The following is a 15,287-nucleotide window of genomic DNA, read 5'->3' as shown; positions in this document are numbered from 1 at the left end:
TGTTTTTCCATCTCCACGGATGGACTGGAGAAAGAGCTTCCACTCTCGGAGCCCCGGGCAGTGGCACCAAGCAGGTAGTATGAGAAAGTCCCATGACGGTCACGTCTGTAGCTATTCTTTAATTGAGATCATGGGTCGCACACTTTTCATGAGGCATAAACATCTTTTGCCGTGTTTCTCTGTCTCCCAGCAGACGTTTAACTCGTGCTTTTGTGAGTCATGTCGTATTTGTGTTCTGCCTGATTTAGAACTTGTGTCAGTGTTTACTCTGCTATTGTCCCCAATGTGACATGATCTCATAACCTGAACTGACACAGCAGCTGTCCTGGACTCTTTCTCCTTCTTCTTCGGTGTCTCTGTAGAGACTTTACTCCAGCTGGCAATCATAAAATGTTTTTATCAGTTTCCGTCATTCTGTTGGCAGTGCTTGTGTGCCTTATATATGTCAGTATATGCATTTTGTATATACATATATGAGTATCTTCTAGTTATATTTCATTTTCCATATAGGAAGCAAAGATTTCTGCCCATTGTAGAATATCTGCTCATAGACCCGATAAGGAATGTGGAAGTGGCTGATTTAAGATCAGCTTTGACATTGTTGTAAATCTGGTGTGCAGCATATACAAAAAAATCTTTCCAGTTCATCTCTGTTGCGAACACGTGTAAAAATTGTACGGTGGGGGAGGTTTATTTCTGTGACTGGTGTTCACCAAAGTCACCACTAGAGGGGGTCAGACACGCTGACATGTCACTCTGTGACGCACAACATTGCATACAGTAGGTGTAAAAACAGGTCTCTAAATGTGTCCTGTTCTGCAAATTCTTTAATTTTTAGGAGTTACACTAAATGTAGATAACAAAAGTGCATAACAGCATTTTAAACAAAATGACTCGCAACATTCTGAAAATATTTTAAAAACAAAATTTTTTTTTTCTTTTCCTGTCATTAGGCCAATACATCTGCTCTGGAAAGTAAGGCCATGTAGGCCTTCCTAAAAAATACGCTTTCTAAATTAAAAATTAGAAACTTAAAATTTATAGTTTTTAACAAATACTGTGCACGAATACTTGCTTGAATATAAATAAGCTCAGCTCTTGAAGCACATTGATCCCACATCTTTACACCATTCCTGGTCTACACCTGTGACCCCTTTCAGGTGTGAAGTGATACAAATTCTTTGACCTTTACTAAAGAAGCTTTCTGTAGATCAAAATGCCCTTAGTAAATACATAGCGATTTCAATTCTGCCTTTTGTAGCAAAGTCATATTTTTATGTGTCTGAATTCTGTGGATTCTTGTTCCTGGTTCTTGCTACTTGTGTTGTGTCACTCGATAGGCTTCAGCCCTCAACACCATTTACCCCAACATCCTCCTTCAATGCCTTCCAGTTTCGGTTGGCATTAATAAGAGGTTCTCTGCAGGTCTGGGTCTTATTTGTGCAAGAGGACAGTTGATGTCACTTGGTTATCATTGTCCCGCCCCTCAGAGGCCTGTCCAGGAGCCCCTCGCTGTTACTGTCCATACTGAACGTTACCCTTAAATCAGGTACTTACAAAACATCGCAGTGGATATCACCACTCAGATTTACCCTCCTTCCAATTCACAGTCAAATAGCTGTTTCCTCACTCACATCGCGTTACCTGGAAACAAAAACAGGGCCGTATCGATATTTTCTTAAAAGTTATGTTTGTCGGTGCTCAGCCTCTGGCTGCTAAATCTCAAGAATGTAAGTCTGTCTCTCGATATTCTTAAATTGATGCCTGATGCTCTAATCAGAAGCCTTAGAGTGATTTTCTACTCTTATAAGATAAGATCACTTTATTAGCCATATACAATTTCTTGCATTAGACATTTGTCTTATCACACACCCCAGCTTGCTCTCCATGAGACACACAGGCAGGGAGAGAAGCTGGGGGTCAGAGCACAGGGTCAGCCATTGTACAGCGCCCCTGGAGCAGCTGGGGTGAAGGGCCTTACTCAGGGCCCAACAGAGTAGGACTCCTCTCCCAGCCACGGGATATGAACCGGCAACCTTCCAGCCACAGGCGCAGATCCTGAGCCACAGAGCCACTGCTCCGCCCTTTTTTTTTATAAAGCTCATTGAAGCTCAAGCTCTTAAGCTTTGAACTTCATTTTTGGCACAATATCAGGACATCCCTTTTTCGTCAAATAATTAGAAAAGCTAATTGCATGTTTTTCACTTCTCAGCTCACAGCTACGACCCCAAGATGCCACAAGCCCCGTGGGAGGCCATAGTGGTGTCTGTGCCCCTTTTGTACCTTCATTTTTAGGTATGATTATTATTGGTTACCAATACGGTATTAAATACTAGATTAGTTCAGATATTGGATTTTGTGGATTTTTGGTTGACTTAATACAGTACTATTTTGCATTACGGGCCCTCAAAAAGAATATTATAGTACAGTATTTTCAATATTAATCAATGTGTTTATGTAGTATACTGTATTTACTATCGTATGTACTATGTATAATATTTGTATCTGAGGTGAATATGGCTCAAGAGTTTTTTTCATTGTCATCTTGGTCAAATCTCACTGCACAGCGAATCTGAAAGTCTTACGTTAGTTTTAATTTTATTGTTAATGGGAGATATAAAGGAGATTCCATAAAATGAGTCATTATTAATAATGATAATAATTGTTTACACTTATATAGTGCTTTTCTGGCCACTCCACTCAAAGTGCTTTACAGGTAATGGGGATCCCCTCCACCACCACCAGTGTGCAGCATCCACCTGGATGATGCGACGGCAGCCACAGTGCGCCTGTACACTCCCCACACACCAGCTCTCAGTGGGGAGGAGAACAGTGATGAAGCCAGTTCAGAGATGGGGATTATTAGGAGGCCATGATTAGGAAAGGCCAATGGGAAATATGGCCAGGATGACAGAGTAACACCCCTACTCTTTTCGAGAAACGCCCTGGGATATTTAATGACCACAGGAAGTCAGGAACTCAGTTTTAAGTCTCATCTGAAATACAACGCCTTTTTACAGTATAGTGTCCCCGTCACTATACTGGGGCATTAGGATCCACACAGACCGCAGGGTGAGCGCCCCCTACTGGCCCCACTAACACCTCTTCCAGCAGCAATCTTGGTTTTTCCCAGTTCGTCTCCCATCCAGGTACTGTTTAGCTTCAGAGGGTTACCTCTGTTATTAGTCCAAGGTAGGAAGAAACGTACACCTACACTTACTGTAGAAGATTTGGACACTGGAGCCTGGTATGGCAAACAGGTAAAGTTCAAAGAATTGTAATAAATGTTTGTGGATGTTTCCATTTTGTTTGCAATTGGGATGACCTCAATTGTCTTTCTTCTGCATTTTCTGCAAACTCGTCTCACATTTTAGCTATGCATCTCAGTGCATAATGCTTACTGCTAGATAATAATACCATCATTTCCTAAATCTTTCTAATGGACACACAGTGCTGTCCTTATACCTAAATCATGGCATTATCATGTTGTAAAATTGCTGACAAGTAGTAACACACCATGAAACCTGAAAAAGAAATCTAGCTATAAAACATTAGTGAGCATTTAGAGCAGTACTGTGGTCAGCTGGGAATGATCCTGCCGTGTTTCCAGCTACTGTACAAGACTGTACAGTATATCGTACTCGAGTTGCTGTGGGACGTGAGGGCACTGACTTGTATTCAGCCGTGCTAAAAGCCCCAGGCTACAGAAAGAAGAAAGACAACAAATGAAAAATTATACAAACCACAGACTTTCAATCCACAAAAGGCAAAAAGAGAATAAAAAAAGGCATAAAATGTCTTTGATTTTTTTTTTCCAAATGAATTTCATGCTGTCAAGACAGTGCTGTTACAGGCCTTCTTTTCCATAATAAATTATTAATATCGCAATAAATGTTTCATGGTAGTAATTTCAAACATTCACCAAGCCCTCTGCAGCAATAGATAGCCTTGACCTTGTTCTGTAATGTTAATTTATTTGTACTAAATCGGTTTCTAAACTCTGAATTATGGCAGAAAGTATGAAAATGCAAGGTTAAAATAAATGGCCTTTATCTGTGTTGAGACAGATTTAGAAAATGCTACCTAAATAAAAGAACAGCACATATTGGTCCTGGCTACAGACAGTTTGAAGATTTCATGATGTGGTAAACTACAGTACATACTGTGCATTTATCACCACCTGTTATTTTTCTTATGTAATGATGTCATTTCAACAAATTAACAATTAACAGACATGGTCTTTTTATTTATCTTTGGTGTTTTCATGTTGGAAGAGTCTTGCTACAGGTAAAAAGAACATTTTAATCCTGTCCTTCCTCTGAAACCTCCGTATTACTGTACATCAGTGCGCCCAATTGTGTCAATTACAGTACGTACTGTATGCTTTCAAAACATGGTGGAATTTACTAACTAAAACATCTGTGTCCATCCGATGTTTTGTGTCAAAAGGGATCGAAGAGACAATCGTTTTTTTTCTACTGTGAAGGACCAGTGTGTTTCCCCCCGTCGCTTCACAACTCCGCTGAAAGCCAAAAGCCAGACTGCTGATGCCACTGATTTCTGGAGAGAGAAGTAGAGTGGGAAGGTCCTGCAGTTGCCTACGTCTGTCAAACAAACGTCAAATTTCTGGACAAAGTTAACTGTGCAATATCACAGAGAAATACCACAAAAAAAAAACTAGGTGAATTTCAAAAGCGCAAACTGGACTCATGTTTCCTTGCATTAAGCCTACAGTACCGAATAAAAGGAAGTGCGTCAGTCCATCTGGAAGAATGTTTCGTGACGCTGATATCTGATTCCCGTCCATTTTTTCTCGATTCGTCTTTTCCATTTTTTTTTTACCATTTGTTGCCCTTTAAGAAATCTAAAATAAAAGCGAAAAGTGTTCACGAAGAGGTGTGTGTGACTGTACGTGTGTGGGATGAGAGGTTTAAGGGCTTTATCAGATACGCTGTTGCCAGAAATAGAAAGTTCTTAATTTTCCCTTGAAGACTTTTCCAGATTCCAAAAGGAGAGATTTTTTTTATCGTGTTTCACGTACTGTAAAACACAGGAAAGGTTAAAAAAAAGATAGAAAGCCATTCCGTTCATTAAGCCATAAAGGAAAAAAGACTGGCAAAATTAATTTTAATACAATATTTTAATATAGCACCACCTGCAGTATCACTGCATTACTTTGACATCAAGCTACTGTACAAGCTGTGAATTTGTATACCAAACAGGAAAACCTTAGGCTTGGGGGTTCTGTGTTCTTTGTAGCTGGTGATGATACTAGATGTCACAGTTACATGGCTGAAATGATACTCTGTATTTCCTTTATAACATTCTGGTGCTTTTACAGGAGACAGGTGGTGTTCCCCTACATACACACAAACACAGAAAAGCACATGTGACTTAAGAATTGTTCTTCCAGAGCACAACCTCAGGCTTCTGGAAATCTGCAGTTGAATTGTGAATGAATGAGGAATACAAGCAATGCTCAGCATTACAGGGACTTATTATCTCTGACTTCAATTGTCTTCTCTGTAGCAGCAAACAAAAGTAAACTCCATCAAGATGGGCTGCAGCAAATAGTCTGTTAGGTCGTAGAAAGCAACACGTTACCTTCCTGTAAGCGAGATGCAAATAAATGACAGCGGTCTGAACGTGAATATAAAACCGGTTATTCCAAATGTTACAGCAGCAGGCAACTGGAATCTGCTGCATCTCCGTTCTACTGACCCCACCAAGCAAGAGTGTCTCCTGGGCCCGGACACGGCCCCGGGCTTGTGCGAGTTTTGTTTTCCTTTTGTGCTGGCCACCTTGCGGAGTCGATAAGCCCAGTGTTGTTTTTTTTTTATTCCTGATTCTGTATGGATTTGCCGAACAGGTGGTCTTTTTGAAGGGGTCACTCGGTATATTTAGCTTTTGAAACCTGAGAAAACAGCTTCCTGATTGGCCACCCGGGCCACATGATAATCTGGGAGCCTGATGCAGCCCTGCGCTCTCGCCCAGCGATTCTTGGGAGGGAAGAGTTGGGGAGGCTTTGGCTGCTGGGGAACTTTTAACATAGAATCACTGGTAAGTGGACGTCCTCTTTTCCTTTTACTTTCTCCCCACTGCCTGGACCAGAGAGTTTTTCTCCTAAAGCTCAGAAAGATGTTCAAGGCAGGTGGTGCTGCACATTCTCGTAGTCCTCATTTGAAGGGCTGCGATAGCATCGGCTCCATTTAACACGCTCTCACCTGGGAATCTAGTTCCTCACCTGTTGGTATTCTGGAGTGCAGGGCAGGATTTTGTCTGGGTTTTCTATTCATTTTGTGTTCGAAAGGTAGCATATGCATTTAGACGAAGGTTTTTGGAGAAATGTTTGAGGCCAGGACTAAAAAAAGAGGATAGCAGAATGCGGTCCTATATTTAACCTGCAGCCTCACAAGGAATTGCAGCTCAGCTAGCTAAACAAAACCAGCCAATGGGGCTCTGGCATTAGCTTACGTGACAAATAACTTGAGGGCCGCGGACCAGCTGTCGTGAGTCTTCAGCGAGGGGTCTCCCAGCCTGCAGCCCTGGGTGTCAAACCCTCCAGGCTCTGCCTCTGAGAGGCCTGCAAAAGCATTCCATAGTCCATTTTAGACGCATAGGACACCTTTCCCTTTGATATTTCAGTGTTCACCTTCTCATTGTAACGCATTGCTTTCTTAGGTTTGAGAAACTGCAGAAACCGCAACACAACACAAAAAAAGAGGGAATAACAGTTATGTGAATGGAAAGGACGCAGCTTCCTTATTGTAAGGTTATAACTGGAAACTGTTCTTTAAACGGTATGTTCTTCACATTGCACTGTGTCTTTCTGTGGCGTTCAGCTCTTATTTGGTGCATGTACACATTGAGTAGCAGTGGCATGGCTTATTTGTGGTATCCATTTAAAGGCTTTTCTTTTTGAGTTACTGCTCAAGACCAGAAATGAAAACAGCTCAGAGGGGGAAAAAAACAATTGCTGAGTGTGTTTTAATTACAGTTGCATCAGCTTCTGTAGTTTGCCTTGGTATAATCATCAGTTTCTGATTTATGAAGAAATTAGATAAAGAGTAGTTTGTGGGTGAATGCAATAATTTACTGTATCTGTGTCCAACGGCTGATTATAAGAGGATGTTATTTACACTACTGTGTCTGTGTCTAGATCCTTTGATACTGAACAGAAATGGAGGTTGAGGAGGTTGTGGAGTATGAGGAGTATGAGGAGTATGAGGAGGAGTTTGAAGAGGAGATTGTGGAGGAGGTAAGATTAATATCTTCAGTATTCAGTATACCTTATGTACATGTTTACAGTATGTACAGTACATCTATGCACATATTATGCACTTACTGTGAATGGAATAGAAGGTTTTCAGATCCATCATATATTAGATCCAAAGAACTATATCTTGATCTGGATCATGCCATAAAAACGTTGTCTCTGCTGGCAGATGTTTGACTTTTTCCTCTGCTTGATGAGAGTATTTCTGTTCAGAGCTGACGGGTAACTGCCTGTGAATACTGAGCTCTGATACATTTGCAGTCAGCAGTTCATAAGTGACACCCTAACCATTTAGAGGAATGTTATATCCCATTTCAAATAGGTTTCTCTCCTTCAGCAAGTAGCCAGGCTTTTCTATCAGACAGCAGTAATTTATCTATTATGTAAACATGTAGCACTTGCATTTGATTTCTAGAACTGCCAAGCTTGTGATAAGTGTTTAACTCCACCACACACATAACCAACACTCTTTTACAAAAAGAAAACATATTTAACAAGTGCAAGGCACATTCAATATAACTATTATATTGTTCATGCATATGTAATAGATTCCCAAAAAGCAGAATTAAGCAATTTATATTTGGAAATTCATTGATATAATATATTATATATTCTTTCATGTTGATGAAATTGAATTGTACAAGAAACTCTGCAATGTTAAATCTAGATTTCTCTTAAGATACCAAAACAGTGGAATTACGTTTCTACCAGAATGCTATATTTCCTATTGCAATGAGTTTTTGATTGCTTGCAAGTTTACACTGCAATTGACACAAATGTTGGATCACTGCTATTTTTTGTTTTTTAATTGGCACTGCAGCCGTGTACTGAATACACTGCTCCATAAGCCATCAGTATCAGAAACTGATATGTATTACCAAAATTAGGACAGTATGATGTCACCACTGCAATGAGTGGTGAACATGTACTGTACTAATTATACTGTCCTTTCAAATTGATGTGTTATATATGTCATGTAACAAAAAATCAATTAATATACCATATTCTTTTAAAATATATCCTGAACATCCTTTATAAAGCTGTAACATTACACAGGTTGTCTCTCCTGTCTCTCTCACTGCCTGGCTCTTTTATGACCAGGCAATGAAACTGTTTAGTTCATTACATTGAATGTGTCACATTTCGTTATTAGAGCACATTAGAGTTATTTGAGTATTTCAATGGGAGAGTGAAAGCAAAGGGTTAACAGTTTAATCTCTTATTTCCGAATGAAATGAGATTAAAGTTACCCACGTATCGCTTGTTGCCTTATTACTTATTTTACTCTTGCTGTTAAGTATGTCCTAGTGGGTGAAGCAATACATTTAAACTATGTTCACAATACATATCATTGTGTTGTTGCCATCTTTATGCTGGAGTGCCATTCATATACGACAATGCCATTGAGAGCTCCATTTTTGATGTGTAAAAATCCATTGGGTCGCGTCTGAGGGCTTCATTCCAATAAAGCATTTTTTGATTACTTACACTTTTCTAAAAAGTTATGTCTCTAATCATCACAATCATTTCAAAATCATTTCATAATCATTTCAAAACCATGCATCAGAAGAGGCTTCCTTCAGTGAATCTGCATAACTAAGGGGATGTACAGTACCTTTATCTCACTCTTTTCTTCTGTCTTCAACATACAGGTACCTGTTTCAGAAATGAATCAGAAAGGTTGATTTTATCAGAAAAATAATATTTAGCTCTTTTCGTTTTGCCCTATCCACTTTAAATACAGATCAATTTGTTATATACACCAATAAGTGTACAATTCTTTTCTGTCTCCAACAAAAGACTAATTTCTTGGCTTTATGTAGAGTACTCAGTTTATTTTGAATGTTGGAATTGATTGAGTGTGTCATGATATCCTTTAAAAATGGTGTTATCAGTTTTCTGAAAGCTATTATAAAAAGTGAAATTTTTTTTCAATTCACTAATCCATTTTGCTGACCATTCAGTGAAAACAAACCTTTGATCCTTTTTCCACAATTGGCACATTTTCTAGTGTTGTTATATCTGTTGAAATGGTGATAAATCTGGAAACAGATAATACATGACATTCAATACAGAAATGCAAGTGAGAAAGGTTGGTGCTGTGCATACTCCTCTCTTCCAAAGCATTAGCGTCATGGTACTGAAATTTGACTGGGGTTACGTGCCTAAACCTGTGTCAAGCCATTCCCCCTCAGACCTGGAGAGGGTTACATGTTGGAAGCCTTTCCTTCCACTGAGTATTTTAAGGAGTACAGGAGTCTCAAATTCACCACGGTACTCCTGAGTTCTGCAGGTTCAGGTGAAAGAAGCCGCTGACATGGGAACAATTGTACAACCACTTAGTGACTTTTTTTTCCAGCTCTGGGTGCAAATGTATGGTGTCCTCTTCAGACTGTGTTTCTGCAGCTCCTGTCAGAGTTTTCTTTAGAGAGGATAAGCGATGTGGGTTCTTCCAGAATGTTCATGAGAGCAGTGGAGACATCCACAGTGCATGCAGAGCCTTTGGGGAGATGAGTCAGGAGCACAGTGCAGAAGACATTCAGTTAAAATAGCTCTTGGCCATAGGGATAATACAGATAAAATAGACACAACCAGCCCAGGACTACAGCAACCAGCAAACCAGCAGAACCTTTTCCATTCAACCGTAAAAAAAAGGACATACCGTACAGCATGTTCCTAAAACATTTTAACCTCTCCCCCCTGTTCTGTTGTAATTAGGAACAATATACTTTAAATCAAGGTCTTGCTAATATTCTGAAATTCCAATTCTGTTCATGTGGAAGCGTTATCGTAGTGTTTATCACCCCCACCCCAAAAAAAGTCCAGAAATCTTTAAATCTCTAAAAATGCTTTCATTTGAATCTACAACATGGGTACTTCCAAAGTTCATTTTTAAAAGGATTTGCGATTGCTATAGTCTGACTTATACTGCAGGTTCTCTTTGTTAATAACCCTAATAACTCCTAATATCGATAGGAGTATGGGTCACTTCTATCAATCAAGCACAAAACATAGACAATACATATGTATCCTTTAGAAAAAAGTCTTCAATCAAAACTATTGTCGTCACATTATTCTAGAGGATCGAATGAGATCCTTATGTTACTAGGAACAAATTAAAGACATGCATATATTGCGACCTTTCTTATTGTGTTAACGTATTGTAGAGCTTTATTTTAATTGTACTGATGTTTCCATTAGATTTTAAAAGCATTACATTTTTTTGACTGAGGAGTACGGCATTAAAACCGATCCATTCGCAAAGGTTTAATTCATTGACGGAGCTTTAAAAACGCCTTAATCCTTGTAACCTAACAATTTTCAAGAACCTAAAAAAAAAGTTCATTTTCCTTGCTAAAACAAGCGCGCATCCTGAAGCACCATAACCTAAAGTTTATATAGGACCATTATCGCACTCTGCACTGCAAATATACGGGATTGTGTTTTGTGGATTAAGCGATTGCAATCATTCCATCATTACATTCTGAAAAGGAACACCAATGCCATTTCAACCAGAGCTGGAAAAAGTCACATTGCCCGGTGTATTTTAACCTGACTTTGATTCCGGTTTTGAACCTCTGGAGTGTGTCCTGTGTTTATAGTACTGTGTGGAGCGTACAGAAGAGATCACGCAGCAAACTCAGGTTGGAGAGGTAATTCAGCTCGTTCGCGAGGACAGCGAAGACACAGACACGCGGCTTGTGCTTGCAGAATGCGCTTGCATGCGAAAGAGGGTTGTTTCATTACCTCGCCTGCTTGTGGGCACTTGCCTTTCAGGAAGAAGTAACAGCTTTGAGCACTGGCGGTGCGGATGCCGGCGCGCAAAATGATGGCAAACTAGCTCTTCCATTTGTCAAATCTTTTTTGAAAACAGAAGCAATGGGAGAAAATGAAACAACCTCAGTGTTCCACGTGTGCAGCCGTCATTATATCATTGATATAATTGCTGTCGGTCCTTGAAAAGGTCTGCACGCCCCAGCTTTTATAAACAACTTTTTTTTTTAAAAGCGTGCGGCCTTGCTTACGGCTTCGCTCGTGCAACAGCAGCGCATGAGAGCTCATCACGCGCTCGGCAGCCTCTGGAGGCGCTCGTGCTCGCACCCGTGTCTTGACCTACCTGGGCAGCTCGTGTCGCGCTGTCGTGTTCTGTGACTCTGTAGCTGTGGGTTTGTTCAAGTAAAGATCTGGCCTGTTAGCGTTTTCCTCATCTTTGCATTGTATCAGAACCTAATTTCATTTTAATCTGCTTCATTTGCCAGGTTCATGTGTAAGGGAAAAATAATCATTCAAATAATATTTTTTATACCCATCATTGTTTGCATTTTCTGTACTGTTATGATTTGCCTTGTTGTACCGTATGAACTTGCAAGTGAGTGTTACGATATACTGTATGCCCGTCCAACGGTACTGCTATTCTATTGTTAGATTAGCTGTAATTACAGCTAGATTAGCTGATAATTATAAAGAATATAACGCAAATCTTAATTAGCTTTTGCCATTTCACAGCTCCGAGATGGGATTGGGGTGTTTATGGGGGTGAGGAGGTGCGGGACCATGTAAAGACACCGTTTCCCACTTACTGTACCTTCCGCTGTTCTGCATCAAGATACAAGACTGACTTAGCGGAGCGCGTTTCCTTTTGTCATTTGAAATGTTTATTGAACTCGATGAAGCAGAAATACAGATTCAGACGTGGTTCACCGCAAAGCCTTGATGAGAAATAGGATCATTTTTAACCAAATGTTAAGTGGGAATGAAGCAATGTAATAATAAAGGTCTATACACTACGAAAGCAGTTAAAGAGCATGACTACAGTTTAGCCCGCGTGCAGAGTTTTTGTATTTTTCACTGCAGTTTGCTTGCTCAAGTCCCAGTGCTGTCCAGCTTGGACCCTGGGCAGAGACATTTCGGAGACACCCACACCTCTCTTTGTGGTCCGCAGGTGGGGGGCTTGCCCGTTCGGAAAGTGAAGAAGAAGAGGAAAGTTGACACCTCCAAATTCATGACTCCCTACCTGGCCCACAGCCAGAAGATGCAGGAGCTCTTCAGTCACGTAAGTGAAAGGCCCTGAAGTAATCAGAGCTGCACCTCTAGCACGCTCCAGCCTAACAGACTGCTGTTTCCCCTAGAACAAGTACAGAGAGACCTATGAGAAGGAAAAAGGCAAACCCTACGCAATCACAATGAACACCCCTGAACTCCGCAGGATCAAGAAGGCTCAGCAACAGCTCAGCGAGGTACAGCGCTGCCTTTCACCTGCACGTCAACGCTCTTTGGGACAACAGCTCGTTTCTTTCTGAGCTAATTAAATACAGGAACAAAGTTCTGCTTCAATCGCCTTTTCCAGGATAAATTAAAATACGCCCACAAATTTTGAACATGCTAAAAACACCTGATTCATTAACGCAAGATACCAGGACATGTCCTGTTAAGACTGCAGGCTAGTTTATGATACTGCACCATATAAACTACAGTAGCATACATAAGCATCATGTTTTGTTTCCACCTGTTAGTACAGTTCTTTTCAAACCCATATACAATAATATAGGGTCTTATGTTAAATTATACACTTATATTTGTCTTGTAAACATGTTAAATTACACCGTACATTAAGTGCATTTAAGGTATTGGTTGTAAGACAGCACTGCAGAATAAACTGTTGTTTAGAACAGGGTGATTTGGATACTACTGTTTTCTTGCATTGAATTAACAGTACGTGAGCTCTTGCTTACTTAACTGAAGTAAAAATAATTTTATATGCTGTCAGTTTTGAAACAGTGTGAGATATCAATATATCAATTTCCAGAAAACAGTTGCAACAGATTGGTGAATTGTTAGGAGATGGAACATCATTTGCTTCAGTACTATACTGTATATAAAAACACATTTAAAATGACAATCAGCAAAACACTCCAGAGCAATGCTGGTAAATTGCGCCCAGGGCTGTTGTGTCCCTCTCTGCTTCCTACATAAGTTGCTTTGCCTGGGTTTTCCACAAAAATCCTGTCAGCCCACTGTAAGGTATTGAACTCCAGCTGAGAGTTTCTTGTTTTTGACCTTTTTTTTGTCAGGTGAAGTACCGCATGGAAGGACAGAAAGCACAGACAATGTGTAACTATGATGGAAAAGCCAGAGAGATTGAGCACGCGAAAAATGTCTCACAGCTTCTGAGCAAAGTAAGTGCCGAGTTCCTCAAGCTGTAGCACGTTCCACTAATTAAATCTTGCACCCCTAAATTTCAAACCACCATGAGATGGATATACTGTACATAATAATAGTGTGTTACATTTTTCTGAGACTCATTATACTCCCTTCTTGCTTCAAATTCCATTATTAACAGGTACAATCCTGTATCTCCCATGATCCATTTTTGCAGTCAACATGGCAGTGTGTTTTTTTAAAGGTTCTCTACAGGCAGAAATGGGATGAAATCAAAGACAGGTATTTGCTTCCTCCTGATGCCCCTGAGCTCGTACAAGCTGTGAAGAATGCCGCAAACCTCAGCAAGGTAATCATTTTGATATTCAGGAACAAAAGATCTGAAACAAGTGGTTACAGCTGAAAAGTTTAAAACCAGTAGAATACAGAAGGAAACCTACATCTGACGTTTTGTTTAATACTGGAATAATTCCCACGTGGACCTCTGAGATTCTGTGAGATATTTTTTGCATGGGCAAATGATTAATTCCTATACGAAGGACATCTAGCAAGTTAATGTCAATATCAGTATTATACAGTGAAAGGAACCTTAACTCTGACTCTGCAGAAAATGACCACCTGTTTCTAACTCTGGTTTCTCTCTGACTGTCAGAAACTGTACACAGAAGCCTGGGATGAGGACAAAGTCATGTTTTACCCATACAGCGACAGTCCTGAGCTCCAGCGCGTGGCAAAAGCTCAGAAAGCTCTCAGTGATGTGAGCAGGTTTTCATTTGCTTTTGATTTCCAATAAGGGTATTACAATAAATAGGATAGCAAGTGCTTCCATGGTAGATAGCTACAGGTTGAACTGATCATAAAGCCAAGCTAGACCAACACATTGGCTCTGGGTCACTGTCCTGGATCCAAGACCTCACTGCCTAAGGCACTTTCCTGTCGGCTTCAAATTCTTTGCCTCCTTAAGAGCCCAGGGAGAAAAAACTATGTACTGTACATAAGAAAGGCATCAAATGGGACTAGGCCATTCTGTTTGTCTAGGATTTTAGCAGCTAATTGATTGGATGATCAGTAGATCTCATCCAGCCTTTTCTTCCCTTTCACCTGTAATGCCTTGAATGCTCACAGGTGCAGCTGGCACTGTCCTGCATAGAGTGTTGCCGTGGCACAGTAGGTCAGTAGGCCATTTCTGAAGAAAACAGGTCTAACATGTAACGGCAGCGCTGAGCAACTCACAGTGTTACCCTGAAAGAAGAAATGGCCCCAGAACAGCTGTCCAACTGATTCCAACTCGGGGTCGGCTTGTGACCTCTTTCTTCACCTCTCACGATGAGGCTGAGTGACAGCACTAGCACTAGCCTGTCAGAGGCAGAGGACAGAGCCCCATGTGGGTGGGACATCTGGTACCCATTGGGTGCACACTCTGAGACACTGTGACACTCACGGATCATGCTCTTTGTGGTACACAGAGACACATTGAGCTTGTTTGGACTGACAGCACGTTTGAAATGTGTTTTTCCTAATTCAGACTCCAGCTATGGCAAACGTTCTTACCTGTGCAAGACAGGTAACGAGCACCTAGTTGTTCCCTGCTCGTCTTCAACGTCTGCCTTACCACAAATGAAGGCTTTGCCCTACACCCACAGCCCTGTCTGTGACAGTCTGTTGTGTCCATGTTCAGGAGTCAGCAATAAATTTCATGTGGGTGTCATTCTGCTGTGTGCAGAAATTGACTCATGTTGTGCATTGCTGTGCAACCACGTCGGCACAAGGCCACTCATCTTTAAACGGATGCTTACTGTTGCCATGGAGAGCTGTTGTAAAAGGTGAAGCAGGAGAATGTGGTACAGGACTT

General features: G+C 40.6%; 1 protein-coding gene across 16 annotated transcripts in view; it reads left to right on the top strand.

Moving 5' to 3' along the window:
- Positions 1 to 5,962: 5,962 nt before the first annotated feature.
- The window catches only part of neb (nebulin), a 90,008-nt gene continuing 80,683 nt past the window's right edge, over positions 5,963 to 15,287 (top strand). For 15 of the 16 annotated variants that reach the window (XM_088931432.1, XM_088931420.1, XM_088931430.1 and 12 more), the window contains exons 1-9: positions 5,963 to 6,060; positions 6,682 to 6,800; positions 7,160 to 7,258; positions 10,879 to 10,929; positions 12,219 to 12,329; positions 12,406 to 12,513; positions 13,348 to 13,452; positions 13,680 to 13,784; positions 14,088 to 14,192. In XM_088931432.1, the coding sequence (XP_088787558.1) occupies positions 7,181 to 7,258; positions 10,879 to 10,929; positions 12,219 to 12,329; positions 12,406 to 12,513; positions 13,348 to 13,452; positions 13,680 to 13,784; positions 14,088 to 14,192 (663 nt within the window). In that variant the 5' untranslated portion in view covers positions 5,963 to 6,060; positions 6,682 to 6,800; positions 7,160 to 7,180. The remainder of the gene's footprint in view (positions 6,061 to 6,681; positions 6,801 to 7,159; positions 7,259 to 10,878; positions 10,930 to 12,218; positions 12,330 to 12,405; positions 12,514 to 13,347; positions 13,453 to 13,679; positions 13,785 to 14,087; positions 14,193 to 15,287) is intronic. The other variant, XM_088931419.1, reaches the window with a different exon arrangement.

This window comes from Atractosteus spatula, chromosome 13 (assembly GCF_055471065.1).
Source record: "Atractosteus spatula isolate fAtrSpa1 chromosome 13, fAtrSpa1.hap1, whole genome shotgun sequence".
Taxonomy (NCBI): domain Eukaryota; kingdom Metazoa; phylum Chordata; class Actinopteri; order Semionotiformes; family Lepisosteidae; genus Atractosteus; species Atractosteus spatula.
The sequence above is the reverse complement of the archived record's forward strand: the minus strand, read 5'-3'. Positions and strand labels throughout refer to the sequence as shown.